Raw genomic sequence first — 23,816 nt, forward strand, 5'->3', positions numbered from 1 at the left:
ACTTCTGTCACTTTTATGTTTATGTCGGTTTGAATTAATAGGCACACTGAAAACATATCCCACATCATCCTTGTCAAATCTGTGTAATTTACCAATGTGTCACTTACCATTAATAAAAAATATTATAATCATTATTAAGAACATGGTTATATTCTTAAAATCATAATAGGCATTAAAATGTAAATAGAAACAATGTCTTGTCATATATTTACTAGCAATTACCATGCAAACTTCATTACTCAATCAAGATGAAACCATGACATTTTTAGCATAAAGAAGATGAACTCTAATTCACCTTTGAATTGTCAAATCTCAATATGCTGTGCCAATAAGGCAACCCCACCCATATTATGACTTAATTTTTTTTTAAATATTGACTTACAACTGAGTATACATGGAAATCAACAGATAGACAGATGGAGAACATCATAACATAATACACTCTACTTTATTGCTGGTGCAACAAATTTTTTTACTTCTAAATGTAGCTAACTTTATCACCAGTTATTTCACCTTTCTGCTGCTTACCTGGATTGTACCTGTCAGTACAAGTGAGAAATCCACCATGTTGACACAAGCACCCCCAACCCCACCTGTCATTTGTCACAACAGTGTCCTTCACTGGGCTGAAAAATTAAACCAGTACCTTGGTTATAGAAAAATGTCTTATACATGTATTTTTAACACAAGTAATTTATATACTCTGAATCCTTAGATATCTGAATCCATACATATGATTCTGCTGGCAGTATGACAGAATATCATTCTGCTGGCAGTATGACAGAATATCATTCTGCTGGCAGTATGACAGAATATCATTCTGCTGCACATACCATTTTATTTGCTGAAATATAACACATTTGATAAATAACTGATCTGATAAACTTTATGACAGAAGGTGGAATTTTTATGAATTCTATCCACACATTAAAGAAACAATGGGAAGCAGTCTACTGGGGAAAGAAAATATTATACTGGTGAAATGATGTGTGGCTGAGTAATCTGCTTAGAAGGCTAACACACACAAGTTCACAACAAGCTGTTAACTGATTAACCCTTTGTTGTAATCTGGAGTGTTTAAGGCCAAATGCATCATGTTTTATTAGGTGTTATAAGTAATAAAGAGATCCACGTTGGTTCCTTATGGCTTTCAAGTCTTTGAATAAAATTCTGCAAACCTTCGCCTTTTGGTGGAGGTGAGATGAAATCCCTGTACTTTATGGAAATGTGACTCTTCCTTTTGGACAGAGTATAGAGGAGTGAGAAATGGGAGCAAAGCAAGAAATGCAATATATATACATGTATATTAAAAGTACAAAAAATAATGTGTACAAAATTTATTATCATTTTGGGGAAGAGATCGCATATGAATTCTATTATTATTTAATAAGCATGTATTTTTCTCATACATGAAAAAAAATCTTCTCATAAGAATAAAAAATAACATGTAAAATGTTGATTCAGGCATCACACTGGGCTTTTTCAATGTCACAAATTGCAATTTATTATCCTTATGGGTGACAAACAAACTATCTGGCAATGGTTTTTTTTTTGTCTTGCTACAAATGTTGGCTGTTTAAACTTATATATACAATCTTGCATTTTGAGTGGAGAAATTTAGAGGCACCATGAAAGAAAGCTACAAACTTGATATAAAATGAATCTTTCTACTGTTACATAAACAAATTCTTTGTTCATATTGATAAACTATCTTCACAGTGCATTGTTATATCATAATCTGCTTATGCTGACATTTGACCTGAGTACTGTATGCTGTGATCCACTAAAATAGTCATGCTACTGGGACTAGCAACAGTAGACCAACTTCTGAAGGTAGGAACAGTAACTGCTACAACTGACCAACAACATCTAATTCCTTTTTTCAAATGTACCTAGAACAAAATAGCTTTGCTGAAACTTCAACGAAAATTGATTACCTCTGAAGCGCTTATTGTTCTGTATAAATACTAAGCAAATTAAAACAAAATTGAGTCTCAATCAATGTTCAATAATCTTTTTATGTTGCTGCTACAACAAGAAATGGGGATTTGTTTGGTCATCCAAAACAGTGACTTTAATAACACATGCACATCCTTCATCAAAGAAAGCCAACTACAATCTTCAATAAAAACAAAGAAACTTTCATCAACGGAAGTCAACACCAAACTTTAACAAAAGCAGTGGAATCTGATGGATTGTTGCATTTTCCAAAAGTGACAGAAACATGTTTATGGTGCTGTGAATGTTTTGTTTGTGTAGGAAAAACTTGTATGCTTGCTATTGCTACCAACAGCAGCATAAAACACAAATTAAATTTGAAACCATAGAATCTGGCCATCAAGTTACCTGAAGATGGAGTATCTCAAAAATATGTTTGTTAAACTTTAGTTTGTTCACATGTTTTCATTTCTATATGAATAGCCATAATCCCTGGGTAGCATTGGCAAGAAGATAGCTGTCTCCAGCTGACCAAAAATCTAGGCTAATTTAAATATGTGTATATGTACAGTAGCATCTAGGCAACTATATCCATGTGCTACTGGTGACAGCAAATTGGTTAGTGACAATCAGATACAGATCAAACAAAGACTACCATTTTTTAATGTATGTGTTATTTGTGTATTCTAATGGGATGTTACTGATACATAAAATTCATAACATGTGATCGTTACTCGAATTCGTGGATTTTTCATATACATGTACAGCATTTTATGGATTATGGATTGTACTAAACACATGTAAGTTGTCAAAAGACTTAATATTTCAGAATTGTTTGTCTTCATTTAATCAAAAGCTCATATTTTTGTGCCTGCTTTTATTACACACACACACACACACACACAGGCCATTGGTTTTGGTACATGCATAATTTTCTTCAGATAATTGACTTGATTCTTTTATTTGAATTAAGACCATTATTTCTCAGCATACATATTGGCATTTAACATTGGTTTTAACTCATTCAGCCTCAATCCCACCTGTAGGCGTGATGAGGCTGTACCCTACTTCCGAGCTCTGCAGCATTAAGGTCATTTAAGATACACCAAAGTGGGTGGTATTACAAAAAAGCAGACAGATACAGCTCTGCAATGATACCAAATAATCAGGACATTCTAGTTACACTACAAAGTATAGAAAGAAAAACCTATTTTTTTGGACCCGTTCTTGTTTTCATCCAAAATTCGCTCGTGGTCAGAATCCGATATCATGTTAGGATTTTAGACCTCTTGGCCTCAGATCTAAGGCAGCCCTGTCTGAACTCCACACAGACAAATGAACCTTTGCAAAAACTAGGATAAGGTGGGCATTTGGAATAAAGAGTGGTCTCCATACGAAAATGATGGGTCCATTAAGCAACAAAAAAAATTTACAAAAATTAAATCCAATATTTACCTTTCTGCTCATGTGGAAACAAAATAACCAATGATAAACCATGTTTCTAATACAACTAGGCATTAGGCTAAAGGAAAATGTGTTGAATGTTGATGTATTAGGATGTACTCAGAAAAAGACCCAAAAATGTCTTTCCTACTCACATCTCTGGCAAAAACAACAAAAACCTCCAGGCCCGAATGAGTTAAGCAATACATGTATATTTTCTCATGTAAAAAAATTTTTATATGCTTATTAAAAACACATTTTGTAAGTGAATAAAAAGTATCATATTCATACCCATTGTATTCATATGTGAAAGTCTGTTTGAATAGAGAAATGTATGCAGTATTATCTTGGCCATATGACAAACTATTACATAAATTTAAATAATAAGAATAACTGGATCACAGTACTGTAACTGCAAGTTGGTAAAAATGCTTAAAAATGCTTAATCAAATACCACATAAACAATTTTATTTACTTCATGAAAGTTCTCCATAAAATGGCAGTTGAAAAGATAACTGGTTTAAAACAATCCCAGCAAGATGTACATGACAGCAAATGCACAAGTGTCCTCGTAACATACTGTTCATCCTAATTTCATTGTTGCTGATAAAACATTACTATAACTACATGTATTCATAGACAACTTACTAAAACTAAGTTGATATATGAACTAGACTATAATTTCCAACTGAATCGACACAGCGAATAACAAATATGGTGCCATGCATGATATGAGTGCATCTCTTCTATAAGAGGGATTTTCCTAATATCAGCTAGCTTTCTAGCTTCATTACAACAATCCATCGATAGGATTGCAAATTTACGGATTTGTTATTTGCCTACGTATTTATAGTAATGTCAAGCATTGTTCAAATAGTATTTGTTTCACTGCTTTTTTCGCAAAAATGAGTAAATCAGCAAATAACTTTGACATTAATGCTTCTTGAATTCCACAACATAGCATTGTCCCATTATTTCTGACCCATCTGATTACATTTACTGGCTAAATCTTCTATCACATAAAATCTATCTGCCAAAAGATTTATAATAAACAGACAATCTATTTAAGTGGCTATTCCAAGGCAAAGCAATGTCTGCCAATATTACCCTATGGCAGGTTCACATTTTCAAACTGATTTTATAAAGAAAATAATGCAAACACAGCCGTTATGATCATCAAATTCGTTTCCTTTCAACTAGAAAGTGTTTTTCACTGACTCTATTCCTGAAACACAAATTTCTATGTACATATTCAGAGATCTCTCTAGGATTTTAAAACTAGGAGACCAGGACTCCCATTTTGGTAAAAATAGGAGTCCCACCATCAAAGGTTGCAGTACCTTCTTTCCTACAGAATCAACACAGACGTGAGTGCATCTATTTTTAGATGGAGAGGTTTTCGTAATGTAATCACTCAATTTAATATAGCTTCATTACAACAGTCCATTGACAGGATTGCATATTTATGGTTTATTTATTTGTCTACGTTCTTGTAGTAATTTTAGGCAATGGTTAAATTGTATCTGATTTGCTTTTTTCCCCCTGTATTTTCGCAAATGTGTCAAGTCAGGAAATAGCTTAGATCTTAAAGTGCATCTCGCGAATTCCACAACATAGCATTGTCCTATACGTTTCTTACCTACATAATTTGCAGTTTAAAGTTAAATCTTTAATAAAATGATACCTTGGCTTTGCTTTCAATGATTTGTATATTTTTCTGAAAGTATTTGCCCGATGATTTACGAAAACAGACAATCTAATAAACTGGTACATCTCAGACTTAGCGAAGTCTGCCATTAGCGAAGTCTGCCATTATTTCCCGTTTGGCCTACTTGTTCACTTACAGTTTCAAACTAATTTTATGATGAAATAGTGTACAAGAGGCAGTTAATATATATCCAGATCACTGAATCTGATCTTAAAACACATGTTTGTATGTTTTATCATCAAAGGATATGCAGGAAATTGATAGTTGCTACCTTACTCGGAAAAGGGTTAATGGTCAATCAGCTATCAAAACATATGCCTGTGAATGGGCAAGAGTTTGTTTGTCAACGTTATTGATATCAAAACTAGGCCTAGTTACTGATCTATTGTTGAGTACATTTCGCTACAACACTAGAACTAACCGGGCTAAGGCGATGGGCATTTAAAAAAAAGTATGGTCAGTCAATGTACCTCTTAAATAGCTCTTGTTCGGCCATCAGAGTGATACTGAATTTTGACAATCCAAGTAAGGACTTATTCCAAACACTAAGCTAGGCATCACACACTTTCTTACAAGTAGCTAGGTGGCGCTATACAGTTTCGCATTTTGCATAGGGTTAGGAATTTAAAGAAAAAGAATGTCCCTGGCTTTCCTCACTGGTTATACTGGCTATTTAAAAAAGACCTTGTATATCTTAGGTATAATGCAAAGAACCTTTAATTCCCTTTATTTTGGTGTATGATTGATGGGTGTACTATGGGTTATAGAGTATACAGCTTGGCCTTACTTCAAATGTGCACCTTTCAAAAAAGTACTAGCTCTACTTGGTCATTTTCACTTCCTGAACTTCAGAGGTCAATTGTATAAAAAAGAGCCGATAACTTTTTTTTACATTTAATATATTTGGTAATTCATTCATTGCACTTTCAGAAGCTGGTATTGTCTAGTCTGGCAAAATTCATTTTCCCTATTTTAATAGCTGCTATGTATAGTGTACTTTAGACTAATTCAGACTGATTTTTTAACACAAGGGAGCAGTCATTTTAGTTAGCAGTGTGCTTAAATCATGTAAAATTTCCAAAAGTAAAATATCCAAAAGAAATATCATCCACATTACATTAATGTAGCATAGAGGTATGCAAACATTCTCTCCACTGTGCATGTTTTAAATGCGAACTACTTCACCTTACATACGTCACTCTCTCAAAAGCACATATTATCTGGTGAGTGCCACCATAAAGAAGATGTAGGTATTATTTTTTATGATTTAATTATGTTTATATGGCTGAAACATTTAAGTCGCAAGCATCAAAACAATCCTTCTGAATAATTCTCCTGCCTTTTTCCCCACAGAACAGTATTTATGAGTGTCAGAGTCTCTAACAAGTCCAGCCTACCTCCCCCCATGATAAAAGTGAGCTATTTTAAGAATGCACATTACATTTTGTAAACATAGCAACCAATGTTATGCTGAATGATAGGAACATGAAACTAGCCAGAATTATTTCTGAGATATCAACAATGAATTTTACAATTAGAAAAGGGAGGTAACTCATCAGCTTCATAAAGGTCAAAGGTCAAAGTGTAAAATATTTGCCTATTGTTTAATATGGAAGAAGCGAATTCACTTTCTCATCATTTATTTTTTTATTTCATTGCAAATAAATGAAAAGAAACATTTTCACCATATATTTCTGTCACTTATTGCAACAGTTTTAAATTTAAGTTGACTCTATTCCTATATTCTAAGTCTTCTAATTTCCCCATAATTAAGGTCACTACTCACACAAACATACCTCATGGCAAATTATGTAAGCAAGAGAAAAACGATCATAATTAGCTTATTTTCATGCTTAAATGCAATATGAATGTACCATTTTATTCAGAACATCATACATAATTATATGAAAATATAAAAAAATAATTGCAAACATTTTTTTATTTTCTTTAAGGTGGCGCTATACAGTTTCGCATTTTGCATAGGGTTAGGAATTTAAAGAAAAAGAATGTCCCCGGCTTTCCTCACTGGTTATACTGGCTATTTAAAAAAGACCTTGTATATCTTAGGTATAATGCAAAGAACCTTTAATTCCCTTTATTTTGGTGTATGATTGATGGGTGTACTATGGGTTATAGAGTATACAGCTTGGCCTTACTTCAAATGTGCACCTTTCAAAAAAGTGCTAGCTCTACTTGGTCATTTTCACTTCCTGAACTTCAGAGGTCAATTGTATAAAAAAGAGCCGATAACTTTTTTTACATTTTATATATTTGGTAATTCATTCATTGCACTTTCAGAAGCTGGTATTGTCTAGTCTGGCAAAATTCATTTTCCCTATTTTAATAGCTGCTATGTATAGTGTACTTTAGACTAATTCAGACTGATTTTTTAACACAAGGGAGCAGTCATTTTAGTTAGCAGTGTGCTTAAATCATGTAAAATTTCCAAAAGTAAAATATCCAAAAGAAATATCATCCACATTACATTAATGTAGCATAGAGGTATGCAAACATTCTCTCCACTGTGCATGTTTTAAATGCGAACTACTTCACCTTACATACGTCACTCTCTCAAAAGCACATATTATCTGGTGAGTGCCACCATAAAGAAGATGTAGGTATTATTTTTTATGATTTAATTATGTTTATATGGCTGAAACATTTAAGTCGCAAGCATCAAAACAATCCTTCTGAATAATTCTCCTGCCTTTTTCCCCACAGAACAGTATTTATGAGTGTCAGAGTCTCTAACAAGTCCAGCCTACCTCCCCCCATGATAAAAGTGAGCTATTTTAAGAATGCACATTACATTTTGTAAACATAGCAACCAATGTTATGCTGAATGATAGGAACATGAAACTAGCCAGAATTATTTCTGAGATATCAACAATGAATTTTACAATTAGAAAAGGGAGGTAACTCATCAGCTTCATAAAGGTCAAAGGTCAAAGTGTAAAATATTTGCCTATTGTTTAATATGGAAGAAGCGAATTCACTTTCTCATCATTTATTTTTTTATTTCATTGCAAATAAATGAAAAGAAACATTTTCACCATATATTTCTGTCACTTATTGCAACAGTTTTAAATTTAAGTTGACTCTATTCCTATATTCTAAGTCTTCTAATTTCCCCATAATTAAGGTCACTACTCACACAAACATACCTCATGGCAAATTATGTAAGCAAGAGAAAAACGATCATAATTAGCTTATTTTCATGCTTAAATGCAATATGAATGTACCATTTTATTCAGAACATCATACATAATTATATGAAAATATAAAAAAATAATTGCAAACATTTTTTTATTTTCTTTAAGGTGGCGCTATACAGTTTCGCATTTTGCATAGGGTTAGGAATTTAAAGAAAAAGAATGTCCCCGGCTTTCCTCACTGGTTATACTGGCTATTTAAAAAAGACTTTGTATATCTTAGGTATAATGCAAAGAACCTTTAATTCCCTTTATTTTGGTGTATGATTGATGGGTGTACTATGGGTTATAGAGTATACAGCTTGGCCTTACTTCAAATGTGCACCTTTCAAAAAAGTGCTAGCTCTACTTGGTCATTTTCACTTCCTGAACTTCAGAGGTCAATTGTATAAAAAAGAGCCGATAACTTTTTTTACATTTTATATATTTGGTAATTCATTCATTGCACTTTCAGAAGCTGGTATTGTCTAGTCTGGCAAAATTCATTTTCCCTATTTTAATAGCTGCTATGTATAGTGTACTTTAGACTAATTCAGACTGATTTTTTAACACAAGGGAGCAGTCATTTTAGTTAGCAGTGTGCTTAAATCATGTAAAATTTCCAAAAGTAAAATATCCAAAAGAAATATCATCCACATTACATTAATGTAGCATAGAGGTATGCAAACATTCTCTCCACTGTGCATGTTTTAAATGCGAACTACTTCACCTTACATACGTCACTCTCTCAAAAGCACATATTATCTGGTGAGCGCCACCCTAGTGTCCTATCTGAACTATCAATTCTAGCAGCTTTAACACTCTTCTGAATCTCGTTACAATCTTCGCAAGTTTGCCGTTTAACCCCAAAATACTTATCCAAATTTACAAATGGCATTTTGCCTAAGTCTAAATATGTCTTGATTCTCGTGCACTACTTATTCTGATACATTCGGAAATGAACACAATAACGAAAGCTAAAGTTGTTTATTTTATGTACTTTTATAAATGACCACATGTACATCTCTGGGTCTTTCTGACTCTGAATTCAATCACTGTAAATATCAGTACATTTTTCCACTCAGCCGCCAGTCAAAGCCTTTGAACTTGCCGCCCAGCTATTGCATCATATTCTGTTTGATGTACTCTTATAATGGCAACATGTATGTACATGAAGGGGTCTTTCAGTCACTGAATTCTGTTGTAAATATCAGCACAGCTAATTGATCAATACATTTTCCCACAAAGCAGGAGGCTGAAGCAGGACTGGCATGTCTTTGAATTTTGCTGCACACCTATTAAATGCGTACAGAGAACTCCTGCCTCAGTGAATTTCCTGCATCCCATATCAAAAATTGGCATCCAAATACGCGTAATTAAGCATTTCTGAGATCCATGCATATTGGTGTTTAAATTGAAAACGCAAATAGTTATGTTTTCAACATTGAAGAATTGTAACTTGCAGCAATCAAGCAGTTATAACTTGCTTGAGAAATGATTAATGGTCAGTCTGCTATTAAAACACACCGCTCAATGCGCAAAAGTTTGTTGGCACAAGCCCATGTACAATACATTTCCCCTTGGGCTATGACATAACATTGTCAGAATAATAATTGCAGTTGCATCAGTTGATAAATGAAGGGAAGATTTCCACTGGTCAGAACATAATCATGTGATCAGGACCAAATGCGTTTATTTCTGTATAAACTTTATGGAGAACGACTTTATACTAACTTCTATAAATAGAGTCACGTGCAAAGTAAATAATGTAAATACTGAACTCTAAAGTGTACTCACTGCTTGTCTCTAAAATGAAATAAAAATGGTGAGTTTATATTTTATTTAGAAAATTTAACAAATTGATTTGACAGAATCAAATAACACATCTTTGCTGTTTTTCTCAATAAAAATAATTCTTTATTTCACTACATTTGAAAAAGAATAGCTGGAAAACACAAAATCTGCCAAGAACATCGGAACTTCAGCACTTTCACTGCAGCTCATCACAAATGAATTTAAAACTATAGGTGAATGGATACAATGATTGAAAGGAGGGTAGGGGTTCAAAGACTAACATTGTTACAGTTGGATTCACAGTCCTACAATGTAAGATGCTAACCTTGTGAGTGAGTGGGTGAGAGATCCGCTACACACCCCATCGTAACTTTTGGTGTCGCTGTCTTGCACAGTTTGACTATTGGACCCCCATCAATATAACCATTTACTGATAGTCATAATTTCATTTGTAAATAGCACCTGTAGGTAACCTAAACTTTTAATCAACATGAAAATAGATTTAAAGATGCAAAAGTTGGTTACTCACATGTCTGGACAATAACGATTCACAAGTCACAATGAACTCATGATAGCATCAAATCCAAGAGTCATTCATATGTCCAAACAAACACATCCTTTGCTTCCAATATTGAACTTCTACTCAGAAAACATTGCCAGTTTAGATAAAAGATTAAGACCAATGCTGCAGAATGTTCAAAATCTTAGTTCACCTACCACTGGTAGAATTTATTATTTGATATTGACGTAGCTATTATGTTGCAGATGGAGAATTCCCTGTAGAAAGCCTCAACAAGAATTCATACACTTAAACAGGCTGTAAAACTGATAGGAAATATTTTCTTTTTTCTAAAATAACAATAAAAAATAAACAAAATAATAAACAGTTGCAATTATTAGAGTTTAATGGGGTTTTTCTGGGTTTAAGGGCGTTATTTGCTGTATGATTCGGCAACTGACAGCTTAAACCACAATAAGCTCAGAAAAATATGTTAAACTCTTAAATGGACCTGGACTGAGTGAGGGTGCATTTCAAAAGTCATAAACTACTGTCACTCAATATCCATCTAAAAATCACAGGGCAAAGTCATTTTGCTTTCATAACAGAAGAAGGCGAAGTTCATATTTTTAGGCAATATAGTCACCCACTTTGCCTGGTAACATGACCCTGGCTGGAAATTGTTTTATATGTAGCAATATTTAAGTTACATTATGATAATTTATTGACTATTTTGTGTTACATTAGTGGAACAACTGTACAGTGCTGTGAAATTTACTTCCATGACAAATAATAATGTACTCCTGGCACTGTTTGTACAGTGTACCTTTGACTGTCTATCTATATTGTATATTTTCTTTTCACATGTTAATACTATATATACATATTTCAAGGTACAGCAAATGAGACAAAATGTGATATTTTAATCAGTGGCAAAACCATGAGTTAAAATGTCTTTTTCAGAGTACCATAAAATAAATTATATCAGTATTTAAGCAGGAAAAGAAATACCAAACTTATGTAGCAATTTTCTTCTGAATCAAGGTTCTAAAGATTAATATCACATTCTGGCAAAATGCCACCCTTTCATAAGTTCAATTACAATCTCATTTCATTACTGATAAAAACAGTGATCTGCAAGGAAGAGTAGGTTTGTTATAATCCTGTATGTTGCAATAAATTAATTTTATTTACATTCTGTAAACTATATTACCCTATCTGAACAAAAAACCACTTCCATTCATGCATTGCAACATGCAAGATCTTTTTTATTGTTGTCATTGTGGTTAAAGTGACATAACTTCATGAAGAAGCAAACAGGTACGAGTTGGATGTCTTCAGCAACAATTATTTCCATGACTCAAATGTATTGAAATTTCTATTCATTGCTCAAGCTCACAAAATGATCATGTTGCTCTTACTGCAATTATAACTTCAAAAGGCACACACACACACACTTTAGCATCACATGGCATGATGGGAAATATTGTACTGTCACGTGTGAAAATATAAGGATATACTTTACAGTCAAAATTATAATAAAAACTACTTCAGCAATAATTTTCTATATTTCACACCCATGTATAGTCTTTTCCTGGTCATGCATTTCTCTCCTCTACAAATTTATAGAAATGAAATCAATAATAGTCAATACTCCCTAGGTGTGTTCTACACCTACCTGTCATTATAAAGCCAAGCCAGGAACTCTCGGGACTTCCAGTAAGTATAGTTCCCTGCCCAGTCACCATCAGACCATACAATGTCTGGCTTATATCGATTGACTATCTCATAAAGTTCTGGCAAGGTCTTACCCTAAATATGTAAATGGCAAATCATAAATTTATTTGACAAATTTAATCTTACAAAATGATTTCATAACAAAATTAGTAAAACTTATTCCATGTTTTAGCAGTCATCAATGTTATGAACTAGGCATGTCTTGAGCATGAATTACTATAAAATCTTTAGATTTTACAATATGCTGGCAGCAAATTCTTCTATTTGCACAAGTAATTTATACAATTATAGAGCAACTGTTTGTATCTCATTTGTGTATTATACGTTAAAGTCTAAGATTAATGTATGTCTTCCATGTGAGGTCATGCCAATGAAGTATCAGTGATGTCATTGTAATTTCTATTGTTTTTTGTTCACTTAGGCATCAGTATGAAAGTTTTCAAGCATAGTTACATTCCTCTGACAGTGTTACATGAAGAATTGCAATACATACAATTCATTTAACCCAGCACTACTCACCATGGGCATAAGTAAGTTACAGTGACCCTTCCATTAGATTTAAGTTGCCATAGTAGCTGGAGGGTTTGGGGGATCTCACCAATGGAGATTGAGGTTTTTTCAGTAGCCATGTGTAAAATAAAAGTAGCCAGGTCAACTATCTGGCTCATGGCTGATAAGGAAAGCCCTACATTCATACTCCAGTGATTTTGCTTCAATTTTTGCATATAGTTCTGGGGACTTCTTGTTCTAGATAACATCATTTATGTTGTTGTTGTGGGGTTTAACGCCATTTTTCAGCACATGATAGGCTATACATGGCGGCCAGTATTAATGGTGGAGTTTGAACCCAGGAAAACCCCGGGAAGAACCACCGACCCACAAGAAGCTACTGGCAAGCTTTCTCACATACCCTTATTGGCCAAATCCTAGACTCAAACCCATGCAGACAGAGGTGAGATGGCAGTGATCCGTAATGGAGAGCACTTTAGACCATTTGGCCACTCGGGTCCCCAACATCATTTATCACTTCACATGATAGCCAAACTTGCCAAATAGGGCTACTGACAATAAAAATACCCAAAGTTTTATTCTGCCTTTTATATCATTCTGTTACTTTGTTTTCCTACCTATAATGAAAAAATAATAAAAACCAAAAAACCTGGTTTGTTCTCAAGAAATTTATGGTAAATTAGTGTGATGGCCAAAGTTATGTTCCTGTGCATAAGATAAAATCAATACTCACTTATAAGTCAGGTCCAACTGCTGTTGTTGTTGTTATAGGGTTTAATGTAATTGTTCAGCACAAGTTAGGCTATACATGGCGGCCAGTATAAATGGTAGAGGAAGAACCAGGGGAACCCCCAAAAGAACCACCGACCCATGAGAAGCTACTGGCAAGCTTTCCCACACACCCACAATGGCTGAGCATGAGACTCAAACCCACACAGACAGAGGTGAGATGTTATCTGATCCATAACAATGAGCACCTTAGACCACTCAGCCACTCAGGGCCCCAGGTCCAACTGCAAATAATACAGACCCAGATCAGCCATTGTATAATCCACCAGTAGTTCTGACTCTGTGTTATCTGTAATACTGATTAGTCCTAATAAACAACTGCAAAGACCCAGATCTGCTAGCACATTAAGCAAAAGTAGATCAGGATTTGTTCAGTTTGTAGTACTTATAAGTGAGTACACATGGTATTTGAATTAATTCATAACTTACAGTAACAAATTCATCTGTTTCATACTTGTTTGCTTCATCCTGGAGTAGTAATGGGTTAAACCACTCAAAGAGAGAATGGTATAGCCCAAAGTGGATGTTAGTCCTTCTTCGTATTGAGTCTGCTAACATTCCTGGGAAATAAATGACAAAAGTTAATCAAAGATAACAACTTTTTAAAAAATGCAAAACAAGCATTTTTAAGAAGACAATAAAAGAATTCATAACATGTATAATTTGCCATTTAAAATCCAAGACTTTTTTCAGCATGTATCTGATCACAGTTCATTAAATTAGGATTCTGAGAAATTTTTAAAATAATATATTATTGTTTATCTTTGCATTATTTCATCTCAAAACAAGAATATCCTGAACAGCACATTATACACACACCACATGTTTAAAGGACCTCAATCAGGCAATAAGACTGACATAGGAGATTTACGACCAAGTGGTCTCAATGACCTTGACCTTAGTGTCACAAATTGTACAAATCCTTTTATTTATTAAATACATGTACTCAGGTTTCGTTTCTTGTGTACAACGATACCCGAGGGTGATTTATGTATATTCTACAAAGATTTAGAAATACTGAGTTCAGTTCATCTTATGTTGCACGTACGAAGTGCTTTCGATGGGAAGAACCAAATACTTCCAGCACACAGACGATGTATTGCAGCATTGTCTGTGTATAAATGCCTCACCGTAAGACTAAATCTTTACATTATGGAATGCCTTGTCAGTGAGCCGTCTACTTTAAGGACTTGCACATCTTCAGCTGTAGAGGTATGTGAGTTATTAATTTCTTGTGTATAAGTTATAACTATTGTTCTACCACGTTTATTTTTGTATATTTTCTATGCAGCTTTGGTTACATAGTATCACGCAAATATTTTCTATTCTTGTTTGTGACTTAGCAGAAGATTTATATTAGCAAGAAACATTTAACAGTGTAGGATTTTTGTCAGGCATGGTTAGGTTAATGTCTGAACTTGTGTATTGTTTTGTAATTATTGTGTCAATAACGTAATCTGTGTAGTTTACCATATATAACATCATTATGTTTTAATGTATATGTGTCATGCATAGTACTTGGTGTTAGATGTATTTTCAGCTGACCAGAGTGATCAGAGTTGCAGCTGTATAGCTGACCAGAGTGACCAGAGTTATCGGAGTCAACATGGTACCAGCTGCAGAGCTAACCATAGAAGTTGACCATAGCAGCTGTGAAGCTGAACCATAGCAGCTGTAGAGCTGAGTAAACAGTGTTGCTGGTTGAGTAACAGGTGATCAGGCAATGCTGACCGATATGGGTGGGTGCTGATTGCTTGATTGACCAACCTGGAATACTGACTGTTTGATTGACCAGTATGACTGGTAGCCAAGTGTGGTGGTGATGGAGTGTGTAACTCCACACATGTAATCTTTTAGCTGTGGGCTAATCTTTGGGGTTTATAATACCCAGTGTGTTTTTGGGACTGTAAAGCTATTTTGTACATCTGTCCCTTTGTTTTCATCATTTTCACTATTTGAGTGAATACAGTTTTACTATTTGAGTAAAACACATCATTCTTTTGCTGTGAAATCACTGTGAATCATTCACCCCTTGTCCTTGTACTGTGTAAGGTCATTTATTTGTATTTGCATTATTCAGTTCGTGCAGATTATGTTAATTGATCCATTCTTTGGATATTATGCACATGTATTAATCATAATTCTTTTCTCATTCAAATCATTCATCATTAAATATTGTATTTGTATCACCATCCAAAGTGGTGTTGTAAATCCAAAATCCCACCCAGTTATCTTGTTACACTTAGGTCAAGGGGCCATAAGTGGCCGAGTGGTCTAAAGTGCTCTCCATTATGGATCACTGCCATCTCACCTCTGTCTGTGAGGGTTCGAGTCTCGGATTCAGCCAATGTGGGTATGTGAGAAAGCTTGTCAGTAGCTTCTCGTGGGTCAGTGGTTCTTTCCAGGGTTTTACCGGGTTCTTCCTCCACCATTAATACTGGTCGCCATATATAGCCTATCGTGTGCTGAAAAATGACATTAAACCCTACAACAACAACAACAACAACAACAACACTTAGGTCAATGTATGTGATCTTGCATTACATTCATTTTACAGTAATCATAATTTCATGTTAGTCTTGCCATGACTGAGACCTCTGACCTTACAATCCCAGAATCTACAGGCTTCTTTATTATCTATGAGCAATTGATCCAGAAAGTTTGGTTAAGGAACATACTCTAGAATAAACATTGTTCTACGAAACCCTTTTATCTTGGTACCACTGACCATGACCTTGGAATTTCGATCCCAAAATCAAAAGGTCTCTTTCATACATTAAGCATAAGCTCTACACAAACTCTGGTAAGGTACTAAAATGATCATGCAAGATCTTCGAAGTGACCATGACCACTGACCGTTTTACCCCACAATCAATAAGCTTGTTCCTTACAAAGTGTATAAGTCACCCACAAATTCTGTGTGTTTCTGTGATTTGGATTTTTAACATAGCTTTTTAAAAAAATCAGTCATATCGCTATGATGTCTGCAGTGTGACAGTTTATAGTGATGTCTAGCACTGGGGCATCATGCCACAGACATGTAGCATCATGTCCCACCCAGTCACATTATCCTGACACCAGGCCGACCAGTCCTAACACTAACCTCTTAATGCTGAGCACCAAGTGAAGCAGCTGTTAGTACCATTTTTGTAAGTCTTTGGCATGACTCTGCCAGGGATCGAACCCACAACCTCCCACATCCGATGCAGTCAATCTAACCACTAGGCCACCGGAGCAGTTCCCACAAATTCTGGTTTCCTCAGTTAGTGTAAAAGCAAACATGGTTCATCAAATTTTTATGGAAATAAGTCTTTAGTTTCTTGATAGAAGATCTCATATCAAACTATGTTTCAAAATAAAAACCCTTGAAAAGTTCTACATAGACATGAAATTTGGAATGTGTCAGATAGATATAAATTGTGTCAGATAGATATAAATTGTGTCAGATAGATATAAATTTATAAAAGCCATGTGCCCCAACTAAAAATATGCCAGGTGCATACAAGGGACTCTCAAGAAGTCTTACATTTTTAATATTTGTCATGATACATGTTCAGGCTACCTGGCTCTTTGATCAAGTTACAATATAAACTACTAATAAAAAAGGACTTATGGACCAATACAGAGACAAGGCTGCGCACTGACTATATGAAAGCTGTACCCTACAATCAGGAATTTCCTGATCTCACATAAGGTATAAAAAATTAAACTTTTCTCTAATGCCTTTCTTCACAAAAGATTTTACTTCAATTGCACAATTTTTTTCTTGTCACAATAATGAAAAACAACTGTCCAGATTGACTGTTCTTAAAACTTCACATTTGTATGCTTCACCCAAACAAAGTATACAGAAATACACAGAGCATATGTGAAGTCTGAACAACTACTTGAACTAAAACAGAATCAGTAATACAAGTAATAATAACAATATAATCTTAAAAATAAATGCATTTATGCTCTCTGGCTCAAGACATGAGGAAATTAATTTTGATGTCTACATACCTTACATCAACTTAGGTGAAGCTAAATAAATATGAAGTGTTCAGAAGAATTGGTGTTGAAACTTGGGTCAAATTAGTGTTGAGGAAGAAGGTTGGAATTTTACAGTACTTTCATAACCAAGTCATCACTCTTGAAGCAAGCATTTGTTGATAAATAATTCATACAAAATCATATTTTCAGCGTGATACTTGATGCAACCTTGGCCAACCCCAAATGCTGGGTACCACTTTTATGTATTCAGTGATCAGATTTGTTTCTGCATTATTCAATAGTACTAAAAAGAAGACATTTTTGTTTATTACTGGTTTATACTATAAACCAATCAAATGATCAGCTAGCCTGCGATAAAATGTATTAATTCACAACTGACTGATCATTGTTTGTATTAGCAGGTACCACATAGCTTCAAAACAATCTGCCTTTAAATATTATAACTTTGATTTGATGCTGTCCAGTTAAATGCTATTGTAACATTTTTCATTACATTGTTGAAATGACTTTGGCTGTTTGTGTAAATAAGAAGAATCATTTTAATTTTTACTGTATAAGAGTGCTTTTTTGCATTTAAAATTCATTTATATCAGCAATATTATAAAAAATATAATAATCATTTATAATTATCACTGTTTTCTGCAATTTCATTTTACTACTCTCATCCATTCCCATTTAAAGAATGCAAATACATGTATACTCTGCTGCATTTCAAGGGAGATGCCATTTGGTTTCGGACTCTGTTGGAAATAGGTTGAAAAAAGAATGATGGCAGATATTAAGTTTAATTTCTCATTGCGTGTGGAATCAATAAACATAGGAATCAATAAATACAGGAATCAATAAACACAGGAATCAACTAACACAGGAATCAATAAACACAGGAAACAATAAATACAGGAATCAATAAACATAGGAATCAATAAATACAGGAATCAATAAATACATGAATCAATAAACACAGGAATCAATAAACACAGGAATCAATTAACACAGGAATCAATAAACACAGGAATCAATAAATACAGGAATCAATTAAGACAGGAATCAATAAACACAGGAATCAATAAATACAGGAATCAATAAACACAGGAATCAATAAACACAGGAATCAATAAACACAGGAATTTTACAACAGTGAAGATCAAACTTAGAGATGGATCTGTGCACATTTTCAAAGGCTAGCAAACATTAACTGCAAGAGGTAGTCACTCCTAGACATACACGTTTTGATAAATGCTCATATCTGTTTAAAATTCTGTGAAAATTTAAATGCTTTAATGTAGATTACAATTTTTTGTTGTTGTTGATACCACATGATTTCAAAAGCTGAAAACTAAAAACATAAATATACATCTAGAAATATCTAGATGAAATAAATTCCAATTACATGTATATATAAAATGTTATCTATACTTAAAATCTAAATACATTCATTTATTTTACTTCACAACTTCAAATTGCTACCTGACATGCCTTATAGTTACTTCTTTTAGGTTAGAATCAACAATTCAAGATTCCAGGGTGAGATTATTTATCTTTCAGTATTCAACATTCTAAAGTACAATTAGTTATGATAATATTTTAGCTAACATTACATAAATGTTGTCAAATTATGATTTTATTTGGTTTGTTCATACATTGTCCCAACAAATCAGGTTCTGTGGTCAACTTTTGGGACAGAATGTCAATATTTTTTGGTATTAACATCTCAGGTCACAAAACTCTTGGTACCATATCTACTTCCTCATAAGTTGAGTCCAAATGCAAACAACCAGCAACCTGATCTGATGCAGCATAATGCACTGGCAAATTAATGTCCATGTTGTTTGTTCTACTGATTACTCCTAACAAAATACAAAAATGTCAACACATTGTGCTATATAGCAGATATGAGTCTGTGTAGGTTAAAGTTGGACTTGACTTGTAAGCAAGTAAAGATGGTATGGGTAAATACCCAGTGGCTCAGAAGAAATAGTTAGACACTGTCGTTGTACATTTCAAATTTGGTCAAATTACTCTAAGGGGAAAAGACTTTCTTTTTGTTGAGCACAGAGATACAGAAAGTCATGCATAAAGATGCTAAAGTGATCACCATGTGCAAACTGCTTTTCCATTAATAATCTTACCTACTAGATCCTTCTTGGGTCCCACATCCATAGCATTCCAATTGAAGGAATATTTAGAAGGCCAATTTGTGAAACCTTCATGATGTTTACTGGTTAAAACAATATATCTGAAAAAGGAACAATGTAAATACATGCATTTTATAAACAAAAGTTAAATGTTTGTGGAGTATTCATGTGAACATTTTTCTAAAATGAGTGTATGTGTACATGAAAATAGTTGCATTTAATTTTTTTGAAAGAAGGTCATAGTGCAAATACACAGTTGTATAGAATATGACTACATCATTATACTTATCCTAAATAAACATACAAGAGAATCTATAAATTTATCATTTATTGGTAAATTTTTATATATAAAAAATTTTGATCTCTTGATCTGATTCACTCAGTTTCAATCTTTCCATTGTGTGGCTTCCATGTATATGTACTGGCTATTCACCTGTCAATCACTGATATCTCCAAACCTATCCATGATGGAAAAGCTAGCTCATGGTGGTGCTTCATTGTAGGGCAAGCATAAAGGGGATTAACTGTCCACCACTAGGGGGTGAAGAATCAAAAAGTCATGTGATGTACTGTATTTTAAAATATTACCATTAGTGTGTTACAGAACAGAACATTACATTTTAAGTCCAATGAGATCTATATTACCTGAACTGACTAATGTTTGGGACAGGGCTAGATGGTTAATATGCAATAATTTTGTTCTTGCCTTGGGATGACATTGTTTTTCACTGTCAATTGAAATTTGAGATTCACAGTTAAAGAATACACAGGTGTTCTGTCTTGATATGGATGAAGACTAACAAGTGAATGTTCCAAAATGATTTAATACCATAGATAAATAGAAGAGGGATTATACTTGTTCTTAGGATTAAAGGTTAGTAAAAAAAAATGCATTAATTAGGATCTAGGAGCCAGACAACCCATGTTTATTATGGTATGGACTGCTAAATATTGATTATGTCTTAATATTATGGTTGTTTTCTGCTACCAGATTCACCATTAAAAAACAAACAAAAAAGACATCAACTTGGTTGTCATGGCGTTTATGTGTAGTCTCCCAAGTAATATTGATTGATGACAAGTGAAAGAAACTAAATAATCACAATTTTAAAGGTGTGTACCATCAAATTCGCTAAATGACACCTTTAGTTGAAATAGTTAGTACCAAACATGATCTGAATGAATTCAACCTCAAGTGACGAATCATTTTTAGGATGGGGTGTGGATTTCATTGAAGCTGGAATATATTCAGTTCAACTTTCCACCAACCACTCCCTGAAATTAATACATTAAATGGATCCGGCCCGAATGGTCCAACAATGTAAGTCACTGACCATGATATGTATGTTTTCGGGGTAGCAACCCACCACCAACATAAATATCAGGGTCGAGGGTTTACATTGTAGGACTAGGGTCATAAATGCAGGAAGGGAGGCAACTCGTCCTATTATAGCCGTACGTGTAGCAAAGTCTACAGTACCTTGCACCTGAAGCATTGAATATGTCTGCCCACTGATCAGGGTTATAGAACTCTGCGGTAAACATCGGTGCAAAGTCAGCATAAGTGAAGTCTGGTGGGTAGTTCTCCTTCATGTATTCCACTACATCTTGAGTCGGTTGGTCTCCCTTCCAATCCCACCAGAACCACTCGCTTCTAAAACTTGGTACTGAAAATACTCCCCAGTGAATAAATATCCCGATTTTGTTTTCGTCATACCAAGATGGCAATGGTCTAGAATCTAGAGATTCCCAGGTCGGCTCATATCGTGCTGAACCTACAGAAGAAAAAATAAAAGTAGCAAAATAGAAACTGAAAGCAGCCATGGCAGCCATTTTGGACAACTCACATGACTTCATTTATAATTTGTTGACCCTGGTGCAAAACCAGACGTTGTCGCGCAAATGTGATTTAAGCTACGGAAAAAACGTTCTCTGTACTAACTATTTAATGCATTGTGCGCCAAGAAAATGTGCAAAACTTGTAGATACTGTATGTTTGCCAAACAAAATTTGCGACTTAGGACCTACTGATAAACCAGAGCTATAGTGGTCTATTACCATATTTGTACCATGTAGTTTTTTTCTGCTACAATATTCCGCGACTCCAGTTTCCTCTAAGGCTAGCATAGATCATGGTTGTTTTAAAGCGAGTTTAAAGAGTCATTCAAACAAATTCGAAACTGGGTTAAAGGAATCTTTACACCTGCCCGTATTTACTTAAATAGCTTAAGATATAAAATTTACAGAAATAAATGAAGGTATGGTTGATATTGTTTCGCAATTTTTTTAATCTCATATTAGAAAGCAAACCTCATTCTAAGGTAATATTTACTTGCAGACGCAAAAATCCACTTAAAAATGCAAGATAACATTTCTTCTTGATTTCTGATAAACTGATATGTAGAAAAAGTAGGTATTAAGACAGGATCTGATAACTCCTTAACACGACTTGATTTAAGGGCACATGTGTGGGAAGAAATTAAGCATCGGACGTAGTGGACAGCTGAAAAAACTCTTCGTTATGAGATCATGAATATGTTCTTTCTTTTTCGTTTGGATATTCTAAAACAACACACTTAGCCTGTATATTCTTTTGAAATTGTTGGCAACATCCCTGAGAAGGGATGCAATTATTTACTATTGATGACCACCTCTTTATGAAGTTTTATTGGTGAGTAGTGAATGGGGCCACCATAGGGACAATGGGACTTACCATTACAAACACCCCTGGGCCACTATAGGGACTATGTAAATTTAACATGGGCAATATTGTCATACCACTATAGGGACAATGGAATTTAACATGGGAATAGATTTTGGGCTTGTCTAGGGACAAGGGGAATTGAACATGGGAGAAAAAAAAACTACTTTAGGGACAAGGGGAATTGAACATGTGAGAAAAAAACTACTTTAGGGATATGGGGAATTGAACATGGGAGAAAAAAATAGCAATTCTAGGGACAAGGGGAATTTAACATGGGAATAGAGTTTGGGTCTGTTGAGCGACTAGGGGAAATGGAACAGGGTCGGGACCCTATTTTAATATGGTTCCGACCTGATGGGTCTATGGAAATGGAACATACGAAAATTGAAACAGGGAGGGGTCTCTACTTTTTTTAAAAAATAAAAAAATAAAAAATGGGGTAGGCAATTGAAAGTCTATCTCTTTTCGAGAGATTGGAGTGGCCATGAAAAGGGCCTTTGGGTTTCTTCTAACTCCTCCACTTCTTCCACCAAGTTCTCACTTATTCCATTATTCCTTTCTTCTTCCTCTTTTCAGTTTCTGTTATCCAGTCAGGATGACCCATCGCTCTGAATTTCTGTTGGATCTTCATCCAGTTGTTATTCAATCTTTTAAACTCTAATTTCTTCTTCTTATTCTCTTCTTCCTTTCTCTCTTTGCTCCATTTTTCTTTTATCTTCATCACTTCTACTTTCATTACCTCTCTAATTAGTTCTTCTGCTTTTATCAACTGGTTATAACCCCACTTTACGTACCACCAGTCAGTCCAATAAAAGCTATTTTCTAGGAAGCTCCTGACTTCTATGACATGATCCAAGGCTTCTTTTAAAGTACCTACTCTCACGTAAGGTGGATGAATGAATCCTCTGGTTCTTTCTACTTCTTCCTCAATCATTCCCCCTATTAGATCTTTTGCTACTCCAAGACTCTTCGCATTGTTCAGGCTACCTTCAAATCTTCCTTCCTTATTCAATCTTTCAACTACATAAGTCCCATCCATGATCCAAAAATAGCTATGTCTCAAATCGTTAAATAATTTTGTCACCTCCATCTTCTTTGTTTATTCCTTAGAATGGTGCGAACGACCAACACTGTGGGTTCTTATAGTTAAAGCGCGGATGTGAAGGAAAACATCCCCCTAAGAAACAAAATTTATATTACCTAGATCATTACTTAAAACGCGCGTACGTGAAGGAAAACATCCCCTACTTTTCTCATTTCATATTATCTACTATAGTAGTAAATGGGGGCACCCTAGCGACAATGGGAATTAGCATTACAAGACCCCTTGGGCAACTCTAGCGACAATGGAAAATTAACATGGAGAAAAATCGTG

The 23,816-nt window shown here is 34.4% G+C and overlaps 1 protein-coding gene across 1 annotated transcript in view; it reads right to left on the minus strand.

The window, feature by feature from the left end:
- LOC149789040 (alpha-L-fucosidase-like) overlaps positions 1-21,630 on the minus strand; it is a 29,104-nt gene extending 7,474 nt beyond the window's left edge. Inside the window, exons 1-5 of the mRNA XM_089975215.1 lie at positions 21,218-21,630; positions 19,732-19,838; positions 14,039-14,169; positions 12,252-12,385; positions 529-626 (exon numbers count right to left, since the gene is read on the minus strand). Of these exons, the coding sequence (XP_089831341.1) occupies positions 529-626; positions 12,252-12,385; positions 14,039-14,169; positions 19,732-19,838; positions 21,218-21,594 (847 nt within the window). The 5' untranslated portion in view covers positions 21,595-21,630. The remainder of the gene's footprint in view (positions 1-528; positions 627-12,251; positions 12,386-14,038; positions 14,170-19,731; positions 19,839-21,217) is intronic.
- Positions 21,631-23,816: the final 2,186 nt, after the last annotated feature.

The sequence above is a fragment of the Sinohyriopsis cumingii genome, chromosome 11, assembly GCF_028554795.1.
Source record: "Sinohyriopsis cumingii isolate HCF-2022 chromosome 11, ASM2855479v2, whole genome shotgun sequence".
Lineage (NCBI taxonomy): Eukaryota > Metazoa > Mollusca > Bivalvia > Unionida > Unionidae > Sinohyriopsis > Sinohyriopsis cumingii.